The sequence below is a fragment of the Ostrinia furnacalis genome, unplaced genomic scaffold (genome assembly GCF_004193835.3).
Source record: "Ostrinia furnacalis isolate ACB-3 unplaced genomic scaffold, ASM419383v2 OfSCF6453, whole genome shotgun sequence".
NCBI lineage: Eukaryota > Metazoa > Arthropoda > Insecta > Lepidoptera > Crambidae > Ostrinia > Ostrinia furnacalis.
The window spans coordinates 151978-170008 of NW_021136692.1; the positions used below are offsets into that span (position 1 = coordinate 151978).

General features: G+C 35.0%; 1 protein-coding gene across 4 annotated transcripts in view; it reads left to right on the forward strand.

Moving 5' to 3' along the window:
• The window catches only part of SLO2 (slowpoke 2), a 38388-nt gene that overhangs the window by 1209 nt on the left and 19148 nt on the right, over positions 1 to 18031 (forward strand). For all 4 annotated transcript variants that reach the window (XM_028317785.1, XM_028317786.1, XM_028317788.1 and 1 more), the window contains 8 exons: positions 7745 to 7824; positions 11828 to 11927; positions 14711 to 14909; positions 14985 to 15059; positions 15364 to 15447; positions 15832 to 15926; positions 17252 to 17435; positions 17695 to 17922. In XM_028317785.1, coding sequence (XP_028173586.1) covers positions 7745 to 7824; positions 11828 to 11927; positions 14711 to 14909; positions 14985 to 15059; positions 15364 to 15447; positions 15832 to 15926; positions 17252 to 17435; positions 17695 to 17922 — 1045 coding nt within the window. The remainder of the gene's footprint in view (positions 1 to 7744; positions 7825 to 11827; positions 11928 to 14710; positions 14910 to 14984; positions 15060 to 15363; positions 15448 to 15831; positions 15927 to 17251; positions 17436 to 17694; positions 17923 to 18031) is intronic.

Consider the following 18031-nt stretch of genomic DNA (forward strand, 5'->3'; position numbering starts at 1 on the left):
AATTTATATATTCCTTGACTTTGAACTTTATTTAAATAAAAAGCAATTGAAACAAGGTGAAACTGCAGCTCGTCGTTAATTGTTAATGCTCGTATAATATGCATTGTGCATTCGCTTCATTGCTGCAGATGCTAACTCGCGTTCTCGAGAAACGTGCAACCTTGCAGTCATGTCTTGGACGCCAATGACATTCTTATCTTGTGTATTGTGCAGGTTGCTTCTAGCTAGATGATAAGAAAACGTGATTTCAGTCTAATCCGATGTTAGAATTTGCCTTTTAAATCCGTACAAAATTATAGATATTATAAAATCCTTTTACAGAAATCTTCAGCAATCTTTCGCGTTTTAGTTATGTTAAAAGTATATTAGCAGTCAAGATTGTCATTTGTTTTTCTCAAATTGACAGCATTTTCAGTCGTAGTCTCGGGACTGCACAGTTTAAAAGATAAAACAGAAAAATGACCTTTTAATAATGAGATAGGTATTTATTTACTCGTATTTAGGGATAACACAATAACTTATGTTGGAACTCATATTTCCAATAATATCAATGACCCATCATGTTAATTTCGTGCATATTAGTTTTTGTGTGGTGTTTTATTACAAATAGATAAATAAACAACAAAATTCAAACAGGACAAGGACAGTCTATTAAGACTAATCAGGAAGCAACTACATACATAAAATAATTCAGGATTGTTGTTAACGTTTTTAACATAGTACGAGTAGGTACTCGTAGCTTACATAAGTCTGTATCTTTGCAGTCTTGTGCCAAAATAGTATTGTCTTTAAGTGTAGCTAAACTATTAACGTTTGTTTGTAAATCTGTGCCAAGCTCTAGTAAGAAACTCTCAGACTAGATTTACCTGCTAGCTCTTAACTTTGTTATTAAGATCTTTGTATCGCTTTTACCGGTCACTTGACAGACATCGTATTACTGAGCACGATTTACTTCGTATAAAGTGCTTCTTTTACTTCGTCTAACTTTGAGTAAGTATTCCAATCCAACACAGACGAGCCGGATCGTTTTTGCTTTGATACGCTGCGAGCTCCATAAGCCAATCCAATCTCATAAGCTGATCCCATTGAAATGTGATTGGTCAAACACAAAGAAACATCTATCATGTTTCTCATTGTGAGAGTATTTTTAAGAATTACACTTTTGACGTACTTATAGTACCTACCGAACACATTATCAACCGTACATACATTAACTATTGTCACTACGACTGTTTAGCAGCTAAACTATTTGAATTGAAGTTGAACTGATTCCATAAAATTGAAGAGGATAATTTTTCTATTTAACTAAAGGTGAAACTAAAATATATTACAGCGGCACAATCTCCCACAGTCGTTCATTACGTACTGAAAGAACAAACAAAACTATAAGCCATTGTTTTTCCCTCTTGTTTAATATTACAGCACGGATTCTGCGGTAGGACAAAGGTAATCCATTATAATTAAAAATTAAGTTGTGGATTGCATTTACGTGAAACGTCTTTGGTTGCTAATTAATTAGGTTTCTGTGGGTACAATGTAGGGGCGATCTGGGAGCGCTGTAACAGAGGACAGTCGTCACGTTGTTGTCAACTTCATGAAACTTAAGGACTTTACAGAGCTGGAGGCAAAATTTCGTCCAAATTTATCCCTTTCTCCTGCAACTTACGGGGATAATGTAATGAGGGTATGACTAATTACTTAAACTGAAGACTCACGGTCAGTTTAACTCAGTTGTTTGAGTGTTCGGCTTTACTTTCATTATGCCAATTATATCGAATTGAGGCTTATCTTTCAGGCCGAAATCGAACTCTCGAAATTTACTTAGTTAAAACCAATTATTTTAGAATGGATAAAGTTCAGTTGTATTTTTTGTTGAATAATGCATTTCAGGCTACTTTTATCTTAATGTATAGTAATTGTAAATTTAGACCAAATAGCTTTTACTAAAATTGATTTACACTGAAGAAAACACTCTTGACTATATTCATAACTATTTTTAAATCCGTATGATAGGACATCTAAGGACATTAATTACAATAAAATAACAGCCTATTCTTAAAACGTAATTTTGTGAATATTTGTACAAACATGCTATGTGTATGAACAGATTCAATGTCCTTGTTTGAGTTAGAAATGTACGCACTCCCGGATTTTGGTAATACGCCAATGTAAAATACGCAACACGGAGTTATATACGATCGATCCCGCGCCATTGCAGATTTAAAAGTAAGGCCCACCAGAGAATTTAGCTTCCATTTCAGATTTTTCAGTGGCTGTAATGCGGCGATCTAAAACGGTCCATTTCATTCGTGCTTGCGTTTGCCTTCTCTACTTGTCTGTCTCATATCTCTACTAAAATATTAATGTGAATGTTGTGACGCTTGGGGAATCCATGTTATTTCGTGATATTGGAAAAATCCGAACAGTGAAATAATTAATTATGCCTATCTATTTTTAAAATATAACGAAAATAGCAATAACTACCAACCTTGTACAGGAAAGGTGTAAGAAGGGCTAGTCCATACATTTGTCGATATACCTACATAATGTATGTACAAGTGTATATTGGTGATTGTATTAATTAAAAAAGCATATTCTCTTACATTTCTATCGTCATAATGAAAACAGTTTCCCCATGGGTGTGTAGGTACACTTTTGCCGAAGCACGCAAGCACCGTTAAGGCCACTTTAATGTCGACACTTAGCCAGTACAATGCTATAAAATAAATGTTTTAACTTTTATCGCTAGACTTCTATATTAGTAGGATAAATATATCATCATTTTTCTTATAAATGTGATGATACAAAAATGCATTACACAAAGTTTTGTGATATATCAGCACACGAGCACTTTGCAATTGCCATTTCCTACTACGCACACATTTACCGCGTTCTCATAATTAATTGTAGAACACATTATTTAATTAAGCTCGGAAATTGATTGTGGCTTGCTCGTACGAACCTGTGCCTTTTTGTAGAGCTATTGTGAAGTCAAAGGTCTATGCCAGAAAACCACAATTAATTTACGAGCTCAAGGCCCAGTGTGAAAGGGTTGTCTCTGTATGATGAAGCCGTTTAATGTACGGAACATTAAAAGGAAATATGGAATTTAATATGAATCGTAGTCGTTCTATTAATTTATTTTATAAAAGAGACATTTTAATCTTAAGAAGTTCGTATATTAAGTCCAGTTTTTGACAAAAAAGGAGAATAAGTAGGTACACAAAAGAGTCTTGTTTCGAATCGTTCCTGCTGTCCCTACCCTTAGCCTAGGACCTGACCTATTTGATGTTAAGTAATGTGATATACCTACACCAGAAATGTCTGAAACTTTAGTATAATATAATTTCGAAGTTCCGCTACAAAAATGAGATGTAAAAAAATATAACTAAAGATAAAACAATTAAAATGTAAATAACTCAAGACGATTTTTCAGTAACAAAGTGGGACACATTTTTAATCAATGTTTTTTTTTTTTTCTTACAAAAAACAAATCACTACCGATTCATATCATTTACAAACGCTACGAGTAACTGAACAAACACAGGGATGTGTATTAAAACTGTTTCGCATCATGGGTCCGCGGAAGATGTGTTCTACAGAAGAACAAAGTATACAATTTGTACTTTTCTGGAATTGTTCATATAAAAAACAAATGAGCAGTATACAACTAAAGGTATTTTTTAACCGCAAAAACTTTTCATAGTACTCAGAATTGGCCAGAAAATTAAAACCGGTAGAGTCTCTTACGCAGAACTTTGAATGTAAATTAATATTTCATAATTACAAAAATTAAAATAATCTTTTATAATATTATGGATGCAATAAATTATTGAGTATTAACCTACTAGGTAGCTCTAATAACAAACTGGGAATTTCCAAACGTTATTTTACGGAAATGTATCAAAACATTTTAAAAAATACGCAGATTTTACCGTACCTGCCTGCAGGTCATGTAGGGCGAACTAGGCGGACCAGTAACTAGATTAAGTTCATTAAAAACATTTTAGTAAAAACGAGCTCCGTAAACTGTTTACCTGCTGGATCGCATGTTTCACTCGCGGACCAAATTATTGAAGTATCTAGTGACCTGAAAATTCTGTGATCAAACCCGGTACGGGCGCATATCGAATTATCGGCTTCGCAGCTGTATGCTTTGGCTTGGCCGCTTTTAAAGTTGAATATTTTCTACTTATTTTTACCCGACATGTAATCTTATTCCTACCATCCGCCTATTACGTTTTTCTCCTTGGCATAAAACTCGACTCCGAGGGAATGCTCATTGCTCAGTGGTATTTAGTTCGCCTTTGTACTGCTGTTTTACTAGTGAAATAGGTTTTTAATTTAGTTCTTTACGGTATTTGTAAGGAAACGTAATAGCCTTGTTTACTTCTTAATTCTCTGTTTCTTGGATTTATTCTTCAAAGGACATTTTTTTAAAGAAATGCGTAATTGTCAGGCTGTTTTCAACAGGTTGGATTTGATTAATAATTTTGAAGTATGAGCTGCTGGCGGCTAGAGACCACGGACGGACTTTGTATGCCTCCACGGACGCAAATGTTGAGTGTAATGACTTACGAAACTACACCCTTGTTAAAACTAAAACAGACCTCTATCAACGTTTTAACTAAAACACTGTTTTCTCTCTTTTCTCCACAGTGAAAATCACACATGACAAAAAAAGACAAAGCATTCATTAGCCAGGACAGAGTTATAGCACTGTTATATTCCTTTTTATGAATAAAGAGGTTAATATTTACATGTGAGGTGTTTAGAGGCTAAATAAGTCTTTTGAGGGCTCGTTTCCTTGTAAGTTATACAGTAAATTTAATACTGTACTGGTATATAGTGTCAAGGAAGGTCATAAAATATACACACGTCGGCAAAATGATGAAGCACTTTTTAATGTAATAAAGGCAAACTAAATAATTGAGGGCACTAACCCCTACTGTTATGATGCATGATATAATTAGCTAAAAAGTATTTTGATAAATGAAAATACTTGGTAACAGTAGTACGTTGCAGAATTAACATTATTTATTAAAGGTCAACGAAACTGAAAGGGTTGAACATACATAGAAACGTTATAATGATATAAATGCACTTTTTTCTTAATAAGTAAGCTTTAGTTAGTTACTTTTGTATGCCTTTATTTTAGATTTTTTTACCTATAATAATAAACCCCTCTAGAAGCTTATTTTATAAGAAAAACTTAAATTATTTAGTCTTACTTCCCTGTAGTACCTACTCTTATAAATTGGTATATTCAATAGAGCGCAGAGCATCCATCAATGCCCATTCAAAGATGAATTGAGATCAAAAGTTAAATTAATGTTACTGTATTAATCAACTTTGTTTGACTCCACTTGGCAGAGGAACTACCTCCCCAGATATAGGTACCATAAAAAATTAAAGTCACTTTTCATATTTTTTTCTATGGAATTTTTACTGGTTATGATATTTTATAATACATGAGTCATTCTTAAACTAACTAATGTATCTTAACCGTTATAGTTTTCTTTGAAATTTCATGAAAAGCAGTATTATTATGATTTTTTCCAGATTTTTCAAGCTAACAGTTTAGTTTTTAGAGAGAGGGGACGCCCTACTCGAACAAAAATTGTCACTTTAAACTTTTAATAATTTGCAAACAGATCCCTAAATGGAAAAATAGTCTTAAAAACCCCTAAGCCATTTTAAAAGACCTATCCAACGATACCCCACACAATGGGGCAGAAGATGAAAAAAAAACATCCCCACTTTACTTATTGGGGAACTACCCTAAAATTTTTTTTTTTCAAAATTTTATTTTACCGTTTTGTTGGCGTGATTAATATACCTAAATACCTCCACAACAAACAACAAATTACAGCTCCCTAGTGCCAATAGTTTCCAAGAAACACCTCGCACAGTCTTTTATTTTCCCTTAGAAGCGGACATCCCTGTTTTATTAATTCAATCGTTTGATATTACTATTATGTATAAAATTGATGAAGGAACTAGTAGTTGTATTTGCTTAGTTTCGAAGAAATATTCGATATTGTGATTTTATAAAAAAAAAACAGTTTTAGAAGCATATTTTCTAAAAAAATTACATTAAGGCAGAATTTTGTTAAATAAATTTACCTATCACTATAACGTCTATATTATTTAATAATTTATGAATTTCAGAAAACATTTTTTTCTCCGTTACACTAGAAAATTGGCAGCTATATTTACTTTATATTGATGCATGATATAATTATCTATAATACCTTAATGTTTAAATAAGATATTGTTCTGCCGCAGCTTTTATGGACATAAAGAATAAATGTTTTGCTTTTGATTAAAATATTTCTAGTAATAAGGATTCGCTAACACAGTCACCGTCTCACTCTTCACTCGTTGGGCGGAGAACACTAGGCTTTGTTTGTCCAAGGTCTCTGGGCAGATTTAAATAGATTTACCTAGCTATCGCTTGACCATTGTATTTTAGTTTAACCTTAGAATAACTGTGACGTCAAACTAAACTTTCAATTGGGTCATTCATGCTTGGAATAGTCCATGCCATGACTAAATTGGAACAGTCAGTCTTATTTATTTGCATTCATTCAAACATTATTAAGTTTCCCTTATAGGACAATGTAAACATATTTTTTAACAAACATTATTTATTCAAACCTCCAGAGTCCTTATAACATTGGAAACAACGTCACAAAGTGAAACTTCGTGTGGTCAGATAATTAATATCTGACCGGGAATCAAAACCAGACACAAGTAGACAAGCGAGAGACCAGCAACGAACGAAATTTCGTAATCTACCGAGACTAACATTTGGTGGGAAAAACGCAGTGAACATGAGTAAATGTAAATTAAGACTTACCTGAGCAGCGAAACAGTATTATTACATATTTTATAAATTAAAGTTCAGTATTTGAGAATGCTTAAAAGACAATACCATTTATCATGTAATACGAGTACAACTCAAGCCATAACTAGAACTGTTTGTCCTTGGCACGATATTAACATACGAGTATACGTAAGTGCCTATGAATCGATAAAATTGAATTGAATAGATAGCTGCAATATTAAGCAATCGTATATACATCTACTGCAAGACAACTAATCCCTGTAGCTTCAACATTATTTCATTTGCAACAAAACAGGATTTACCTACATCTCTAGGGGCATCGACAATCCGGCATCATTGTTAGGCTGTCTATTTGTTTGCAAGATTGCCAATCTAATAAACTACAACACTATCAAGTGATACAGTGTCTATTGCCACTGTTCTGTCTTCAGCCAACGTGCAAAGCACTTGGCTTACTGGAGGATGACGCACACTGGGAATGACATGACATGACACAAACGTAATTTACAGAGAGGTTTTGAAAAAATTATATTCGTCGACTTCATACAAAACAGTTAGCAGAGTTGGTAAATGCCCAGATGCGTTTAAAACTTACACAAGATTATTTGCTAAAATAAAATATTACAACTCTACATAATAATATTTAAAGTAAACTACTTAATTAACCTAATTTTAAAAAAATACAAGGCTTATAAACGACTTCATTGAATCTAGACATTCGTCTAGATATTGATTGTTTTTATATATTATTTTATTTTTTCCCACATTCGGTATTTAGCTTTTTCGGATACAATTAAAAATTATGTGCAAATAACTCCAAGCGTACGAAGTCACGGGCGGCCGCTAGTTGTTAATAATATGCAAATATTGTAAATTATATTTTTATTGTTACAGAGTCCGTGTGGAATACTACGTGAACGAGAATACTTTCAAAGAAAGACTGCAACTTTATTTTATAAAAAATCAACGATCGAGTAAGTAACCATTTTTCAGAACATACTACATAAGCCAGTAATATCAATATAAACACAAAAAAGGCAAACAAGGCAAACGCGGATGTAGCTTCCATTGTTTTATTTGTCGTTAGGTCCCTTGAGAGTTGCAACCCTGAAAACCCGAAAGCAAAATTTCAGGAACTTGTTTCAGTTTTTTCGTTATACTTTAATAAAGCTAACTAACAAGCTAACTCGAGCACTAGGTATAGAGCCATTATTGGTTGCGGTTGCGGAGATACTTACGCCTAATCAAAGACTGGAACTTTTTCAAAAAATTGTTATGGCCGCATCCGCATTTTCTATGGCTAATGTACTTTAAATACCACAACATGAACTGTTTATGTAGATCAAAATAAACACTTTTTATTTATTTATTTAAATGGGATGGGAAACCAGCGAACAAGGTCTTATGCCTGTCACTCAAAAACCGCTTAAAAATGCAAAAAAGTCAACTCCCCCTCAACTACAAAAGCTGCTAAATATCATTCTTGGAGGACCACCAATCATAAGAATGGTGAAGGGTTGACAAACACCCGTGTGACTGACGATGGGCGACCAGCAAACAAGGTCTTATGTCTGTCACAAGGTACGCAGAGCCCGATCCTCAGGATCTGCTTAAAATAGTGCTGTGCACTTGCAGAAAGGCCGGGCTCAAGTGGCAATAGAATATGAAATGAAAATTTTGTGGTAGTCGCATTTTTTAAGACCCGGTTGAATTATTACTCCTAGGAGTAGAATTCACTATCAGTCATGGGAAACCTTGTTTGCCTCCCCCCAACTACAGAAGCTGCAAAATATAATTTTTTGAAGGACCTAACATCAAGTAAAAAAATGGTTAGAGGTTGAAAAAATCTGTAACAAATGTGCGCAGAACCCGATCCTCAAACCCTGCTTATAATGGTGGCTTGCAAATGCAAAAAAGGTTGCTTAAGGTCGTGCACTTACAGAAAAGCTGGGCTCTATCCTATGTTCTTCTATTTGAGTAACTGTATCTCCGCAACCATTGGACGCAAAGTGCTCGGGTTAGGCTTAATTTGTAGCAAAAGTTGGGTATTTTAAGGTATGACACTTATTTAGATTCCTGCACGGTTTTTGTATTTTAATAAATAATTCTTACGTCCGTATTCACAAACGATGCTTGCTTAAGTGAAGCAGCAAATCGAATGCACAGCGTTGAATAGAGCTCTGTGATTGGGTCGCACTGTGAGACCTCATAGCAATGTTTATGAATACGGGCATTAGTGCGAGACATTAATTCCCAATGAAATTGTTGAAAGATATTTTTATAATGTCGACAGAATACCTCTTTAAAACTCATAATAGAGCAGTTTAATTCCGTATGAAATTATAATCGATGAAGCACATACCGTACGGAGAGATACTCGTAGACATGATCAGACACTTGGCACCTCACTCCCAGTGAAACCCTACTCAAAGTGCCTCACAAATGTCGGGTTGTCGATTACGAGCACAACCCTCGCTGTTGGACCACTCTGACCCCTGTTCTTTAAAAAAATTCACCAGCAAAATCCATTAGGTCACTTTAAAATTGGTACATTATCTAGTATGCCTAATACCTATAGTATATCAATTTAACCAATTATGAATGATAGATGAAACCGCATACCTAAATACACTCGGCATCAAATAAATCGCACCTCCCGCGACAAGCACTTATCAAACGTATGCATCCCCACTTCCCACCAACATTGGTACCGTTTGAAAGCCTAGTAGTTCTAAACTTAATTTCATTAAAGGAAAGGTTTTTACCCCAAAAATGTGTCTTTACAAGGATCCAGAATCACTTCTTCAAAAAATAGGTAGTTACGCTATAGCCATTTTTATGACTATAAAACTGTTAAGTTGGGATTAATCGCTATCCATCTGTTAAAGAGGACACGTGAGATCTTTATTTGGTTTCATAACCATAACAATTGGTCTAATTGATCCCAGAGGTGAGCCTAAAGTGAGGTCTATTTTCAAGTCACATTTATGGTATATGTTGATCATTTATTTAGAAATGAAATGTATTTTTCTTTAAGGATATTTATTGGGCTTTCAAATAACACCAATATTGTTGGGGTACCATGATTGTGTCAGAAGAAAATCTTAAAAGTTCGCGTCGCGGAAGGTGCGGTTTATTTGATGTTGAGTGTAGTTGATTCAGGACCGGATTCAGGTCAGTCTTTAATTTTAGAAATGCGGCTGATAATTCAAATGAAAATTTCACCAAGGCTGTTGTGCAAGACCTTTCTTTGACGTTAAGCGTTAGCGGTATGTTTACCTTCTTTTATTGACAGACGCTATCAAATTAAAACTTATTGTCGCTACTTCTTACTTACGCCAACTTGGAGAAAGTTCTTCTGAAGATTGATTTGATACTGAAGAGTATGTGACGACTGTACAATCCATTCTGCTACAATGACTACAGTTTGCGTTGCTAGGCCAGTAGAATTAAACACAAAAATTGATTAAATCGGAAATAATTCCTACAAAAGATTTTTTTGCTTTAATGGCTTCATTGGTTGCCCATTAAGACTCTCCTAAGTTTTCGACTTCGACGGAGTTGTGCTTAAGTGGTGGGGGCCCCCGAAAGGGGCGTTTTTTCGGTTTTCCGGTTATACCGCGTAAAGGACTTACCCTATCGAAAAGTGGTCTTCATGACGGTTAAAGGGCACTTAATCCTGCATTGAATAAGACCAAATTCATATGTTTTGGACAAACCGTTCTCGCGCTAAAGTTCGGCAAAGTAGAAAATATACGTATAATTAATGACCCTCTCCACGTCTAATGGCTTGTTACCCACATGCTTCCAAGCCTTGTAAAGGGTCGCCTTAACCAGTGTAACCCTAACAAGGCTCACGAGTTTGATTCGCTTATCCTTGTTCGTCCCAGCCGTTCCTTAACTGCGGTTGCTGCACCTCTTCCTGGCACTCTCCTGAACGACTCTGTGTTACCTAATGTGGCTGCCCCTCTTCCTTGTACCCTCCTGTACGATTTCATTGCTTAGCCATATGCCTGGTCCAAGGTTCGACGCCACAAAATCAACTTCGTACGAGTGAAAATAGTTTAAATACTATTTCCCGTGCTTGCAACATTTTTCTTTACTGCTTCGCCTCTATTAGTCGTAGAGTGATTGTATATATCCTATAGCCTTCCTCAATGTATGAGCTATTCAACACAAAAATAATGATTTCAATCAAACTAGTAATTCTTAAGATTAGCGCGTTCAAACAAACAAACAAAAAACTCTTCAGCGTTTTAATATGAACTTGTTGTTGTTGATTTTTGGCGTCGAACCTTAGACCAGGCATACGGCTAGGCAACGTAGTCATGCAGGAGGATACAAGGAAGAGGGGCAGCCACAGTAGGTAACACAGAGTCGTTCAGGTGAGTGCCAGGAAGAGGTGCAGCAACCGCAGTTAAGGAACGGCTGGGACGAACAAGGATAGGCGCATCAAGCTCGTAAGCCTTGATAGGGTTACACTGGTTGAGGTGGCCCTTTTCAAGACTTGGAAGCCTGTGGGTAACAAACCATTGGACATGGAGAGGGTCATTAATTATACGTATATTTTCTACTTTGCCGAACTTTAGCGCGAGAACGGTTTGTCCAAAACATATGAATTTGGTCTTATTCAATGCAGGATTAAGTGCCCTTCAACCGTCATGAAGACCACTTTTTGATAGGGTAAGTCCTTTACGCGGTATAACCGGAAAACCGAAAAAATGCCCCTTTCGGGGGCCCCCACCACTTAAGCACAACTCCGTCGAAGTCGAAAACTTAGGAGAGTCTTGATGGGCAACCAATGAAGCCATTAAAACAATAAAATCTTTTGTAGGAATTATTTCCGATTTAAAAGCTAATTCTACTGGACTATGCTGTTATTTTAAAATTTGGACGTTTACTTTAATCAGCAGTAGGTGCAACCGTAGGTACTTTAACGTCACTTGTGATCTTTACCAGGTGTTTAATTTGTTTCAGGTTTACGCATTAGAATAGCGAACTTATTTTTCAAACTATTGGCCTGCGTGCTATACATATGTCGTGTATGTGCTGATGGAGATCCTATTTCTGCATCATGGTGAGACACATTGATATAATACGATTTTTAGTACTGCGGAACTATTTGACTCACTTTAAAATGAGAATACCATTAAAATAACAACAGAATTTCTCGCTCTGGGCAACTTAACAATGGCTACCACTTGTTTCTCTCAAGTAATACTGTACAATGCTTTGCATTTTGTGATACTTCTAGCAGCCACCAGCAGTAACAAGTTAACGATGTACTTGCTTATAGTACTAGAATGAAGTCTCAAAGATATTTTATTTCGTTAATTTTCGTCTTTTGTAGTCTTTTTCATCCTAAAGAGCATAAAACAGATCCGAGTAGATACTAATACATGCCAGTCAATTCATAATTTGTTCATGTAGTTTTAATTTCTTAGCTAACATCAATTAATTACATTGTTTCATGACAGATCATTGATTTACAACGTACGCCTATAAAAAATGTACTTCATTATTATAAACTTCTTTCTTGTCTATCTTGCCTCATGCAGCAAGCCTCTGAGTTTTTTGGAAAGCCTTGTTGTTTTGTCCATTCCGTTCGACTGATTTAATATTTAATGTTGCTTTGCTTTGCTTGCCGGTATTCAACCAACTTAATTTGAATCAAATAGTGCTGTAAAGATGTATTTGTTTTTTTTTCAGTCGTTCTCTTCTTCGCCCTACTTTTTCCCCTAAAAACAATAGTTATAAACAACAAATAGATTTTATTAACCACTTCTAATATTCGATTTCAATGAAGTTGAACCGTAAACAAATATTACGTTACGCTACAACATACCTACTTCTGTTTATTTAATAGCGGTCCTGATGTATGTGTCAATGAGTCCTTCTGTGTAAACATTTACTCGCCGAGCTTGACTTCTTTATTTGAATCAAATCATGTTTTGAAGACATAATCTATCAAAAATTTAGAGACAACGAACTACATAGTTCAGTATATACTTTTTGACTTTTCCACAACTTTGTATGCAACAAAACAATACGCGATTCAAGAACCTGTTTGAATTAAGGTTGAGTTGTATCAGCTTAAAATTTATTATGCAGTTAGATTGATAAATGGTTGTCATTATTTCGACAAACAAGAAGCTTGCTTGTTATTTCATTGAGAACTTGCAAAAGAATATTAAATCACATTGTAATAATACCCTACTTCAGTTCTAACTCTAAGTTTCATGTCGATATTTCCTACTTATCTTCAGCCTTCAGGGTAGGAATCAAAGTTATCAAGGACTTAACCTCGTTTAGTGCAATATGGGTACTCGTATTCGTAAAAAATAGTTTTAGGCATTCTGGGACTGGGTAGTCAATCCGAAAAAACGCTCAACGGTTGGAATGTGTAGGTGTCAAAATGTCCATACGGCGGCTGTCAGTGTAGCAAAAAGTATGAACGTCAAAAAGTCCCATTGTCAAAATGTACATTATTTTATTACCATGGTTACAATGGTTTAGTGACAAATGTTACACATCACAAAATACAAGTACAACAAAAGGTGTGATAGATAAAATGATCAACTGATATATTGTGCTCATGATTTAATTAATAAAATTAAATGTCAAAATGTTCAATGTTCTTGTAGGCCAGCCATTAAAGATTTTTTGGACATTTTTACCTTGATGCATTTAAACAAGTGTTCACGTTAGCTATTATACAATAAGACGCTTGTTCGAATAAACCCGAAGACATTTTAACTTCAGATCATTTTAACCATTGCTCATTTCGACGTTCATACTTTTTGCCACACTAGCAGCCGGTCCGTATGGACATTTTGACACCTGCACATTCCAACCGTTGAGCGTTTTTTCGCATTGACTACCCACTCCCAGAATGGTTTTAGGAATGTCATGTGTCTACTTATAAATCTCTTTTTGTCTTACAAACTTAGTAATTCTAATTGCATTTTTCATCACTACATATTATAAAAGAAAGTAGTTTTCCTGTCTGTCCCTATGTATGCTTAAATCTTTAAAACTACGCAAGGGATTTTGATCCAGTTTTTTATAATAGATAGAGTCACATGAGAAAGGATTTTAAGTATAATACATTGTACCTGTGCGAAGCAGGGGTGGGTCACTAGTTAATCAATAGTTTGGTATGTATTTCATTTATAGATGTCCATGACACACATTAATCTGACCTCTGTCAATTTATAATCGGTTTATCATTTTGCCCTACTTTACGACTATTAACAGTGGTATTGATAAGTGCAGTACAGGTGTCCGATTTTCCATGCAAAACAAACAACCTTGCATATACGATCAACTTGAAAAAAAAAAAAACTTAAAAGTAAAGACTCATACTGGACGGAATGTTTCAGGGCTTCATCTTAAGTCCTTTACTTTTCCTTATTTACATAATTGATTTTGAAAAAGTAACTAAAAAAACTGATGCAGTTCAATAACGTGACGAGGTTAAAATTATCTTCTCCATCTAAAAATAACGACAGAACGATTACTGCAAGTCCGGTGCACATGTGTTAACCGCAAATTATATCAGGTGTTAACCGCAAATAATGTTACTTTATTAATTATTTTACCGGTATATAATTTCAGAAGACTAGAAATGTAGGAAGCTCCCGTGGCAGTAAAATTACCCATCATAATTTAATTTGTATCAAGTTACGCAGAAAACCCTGAGATTTAAATGAAGGCGTATTAAGTTTATAAAGTATATTTAACTCCCTGAAACAAAGTGTATTTATTAAGCCATTTTAAGATGATACATAATTTTAACTGACATTGACTCAGACAAAACCTGTAAGAAAATGTTTTAAAATAAATTAATTACCTTTCCAGTTATGGATGTAGACCGGGAAATAAGACTGAATTTGAATATTCGGCAAACTTGACGGAGGAGGAATTTCAAGAGCATCCAATAATCAACTGGGACGGAATAATATGGGTCAACAGGCCGCTGTACTTGTGGATAGTGCAAGTCATCTTAGCCATGATATCGTTCACAGAAGCTATACTTCTTGCTTATTTAGGATACAAGGTGCATATTCGATATTTTATTTTATATAATTTTCTAAAATTCCGTAATCAACTAAAGTTTTCTTTAAAATTTAAGGGAAATATCTGGCAGCAAGTGTTATCATTTCACTTTATCTTGGAAATGGTGAATACTATCCCATTCGCATTGACTGTAAGTAACTAGCATAATTTTATTACTGAAATAACAAAAATGTAGTGTTAGCAAATAGATATGATATTTACCCGGGCTAATATAATACCTGTAATTTTTTTCTGATTTATAAATTTAAGCCACAATGGAAGCTTGTGTAAATATTTTTAAAAGCAGATTGCGCCTCGACTCTCTTATTGTGATTTGTTATTGATTTTGATGCAATTTTACAAACAGCTCACGTTTTATGCCACTTGTACACTACATTGTAACAGATCTAGGACAAGGTTTACGATAATAATTTATTTTAATGTTTTGATTACAGCTGCCCTTTCCACCGCTACGAAATCTGTTCATACCGGTATTCTTAAACTGCTGGCTAGCAAAAAGATCACTGGAAAATATGTTTGTAAGTATTTTTCCAAATCGAGAAATCCTTTGTATAGGTAATTGTCTCCAGTTTGGTTAGAATAATGCAGGCTTGACTCAACTTCATTTTCCGTAGAGATAACTATTTCTCGACATATGGTCTCAATTGAGCCACATCAAACGCCGCATGGTCCATAAAGGCTAATGTCTGACCACAATTGTAGCCTTAGTAGTAACCCTCGAAGAAGCAGAATTATCTTCCTTTGTATTGTTTATTACTGACTTCAATATCAAAAGAGAAGATCGTACTTATAAGTTGAGATAGTTATAGCTCTAAACTAGTTTTTTTCTATCATACATCACTTTATCGATTACAATATGTTTCTTTGAAATAATTCTCACATTACTTATTCATGTTTTCCAGAATGACCTTCACCGCGCCATGCAAAAGTCGCAATCAGCGTTATCACAACAATTAATGATACTGTGTGTTACATTGCTATGCCTCGTTTTCACAAGGTAAGCTCTAGGAATATTTTATTATTAAATACATTTTATAATTAAAATTATATTATTTATAATAGAAAATTATATTTAAGAAGTAATAATACACCAGGTGGGGGTTATTAAGATTTAATTTAAGGTACACTTAAGATTCGGGTACTTATATCATGTATGGCATAGCTGCTATATCTTTTTTGACCGTATACTATCAGTTCGGTTGTGGCCATAAAACAATTTGATAATACTATGTAACTAATATCAAGAACTTTTTGACTCTTTACGTTATTTGTTTTATATTTATATTTGTTTACTCCCTTTGTCGAACTTGAATGCTGTCGAAGGTAGCGTCAAAGAATAGTCTATATTTAGCCTTAATCGGAATTTAATGACCATGCTAACGCTGATTCATTAAAAAACAGGAATTTATGCGAAAGAATGCACTCTTTTATTCCTGTAATTTTAATAATCAGCTCTCATTAACCAACTGCCAATGACCCAATTGGTAAACAGTGAAAGGTGTACCATCTTGAATTGATGTTTGGGTTATGTTGCACTTTGTATCCAGTTTCAATACAAAAATGTAGTTAGGCTTTAATAAAAGGATATGAATTAGTTCTTTGGATGCTATGCTACATCAAGTCTGGTGGAGTTGACTCAAAGCAAGAAGCAATTAGTATTTTTTGAAGCTCATAAGTAACATCCTACCTACACAATAAAAGAAGAACAACACCAATTAATGTATTTTTTATTACAAAACTAGGTATATTAATTACTGCCCCAGTATTCCACATTAGTTAACTTTAAATTACAGACATGCTTTTACTCTCCAACCAAATATAAATCAATATTATGCAAAGCACCTCATAATTATTCATAGGCGGTCAAATGCCCAAATCTTTACAACTTGGCTGGCATGCAAAAATTCTTCTTTATTAGAAAAAGTTCTTATCAATTCATTCATTCATCAACAGCCCTTTACAGTCCACTGCTGGACTATGAGCCTCCTCCACTATAGTGGAGGGTTTTGCCATAATCTCCACGCTTGGCAGGCGGGTTGGAGATCGCAGTTTAAAAGATGTTTTTCAGAGAGCGCTGCTGCCCATTCTCTGTTTGATGTGTAGTCCCTAAGTCGCCTCTTACCAATTAAACAGACAAAAAATAAGTCAGAAGTGGAAGATAATTTGGAAATACAAATAAGTACATCACCTCAGACAAACACTGCTCTTTATATTGCTGTTACACAAAAAGTTGTTGCTACATAAATGTCGATATCTCAATAGATTCATATTTTCAATTACTACCAAAAAAACTCACACAACCAATTATGAAATTTTTTACAGTGTTTGCGGCATTCAGCACTTCCAGAGAGCCGGCCACCGACACCTAAATCTATTTCAAGCTACATATTTCGTCGTGGTCACATTTTCAACCGTGGGCTATGGAGACTTCGTGCCGGATATTTGGCCCTCGCAACTTTTCATGGTGATAATGATTGGCGTCGCGCTAGTCGTTTTACCGACACAGGTACGGAATACGGGCACTAGCCACTATAAACATCAATTAAGTTATTAACGTCCATACCTAACCCAAGGACAAAGCCACGCCAGACGTAATTAACGTCCAGTGCGATAGAGTTCATATGTTTTTTGCCAAGATAAACACTATTCTGCCGTGGTATCACATCGAAAACCTCTACTATGAAACTGGTTTTAGCATAATTTACTTTGCATCTATGTATAATTTCAATTAAATAATGTTTATAAGAAATATCTCTGGTTTCCAGTTCGAGCAATTAGCATTCACGTGGATGGAAAGACAGAAATTGGGAGGATCGTACTCATCGCACCGAGCCCAGTCGGAGAAGCACGTGGTTGTATGCTCTACTACTCTGCACGCTGACACTATCATGGATTTCCTTAACGAATTTTACGCTCACCCATTGCTGCAAGACTACTACGTGGTCCTTCTATCGCCAATGGAACTTGATACTACCATGCGAATGATATTGCAGGTAAAAACTACTTCGTAGCTTTGCACCGAGTGTAGTCATGCAACACTTGAAAGTAAGAATACTGTGCCGACCTTAGCTTTACCAAGTGGGTGGATGGACTCATAAGTTT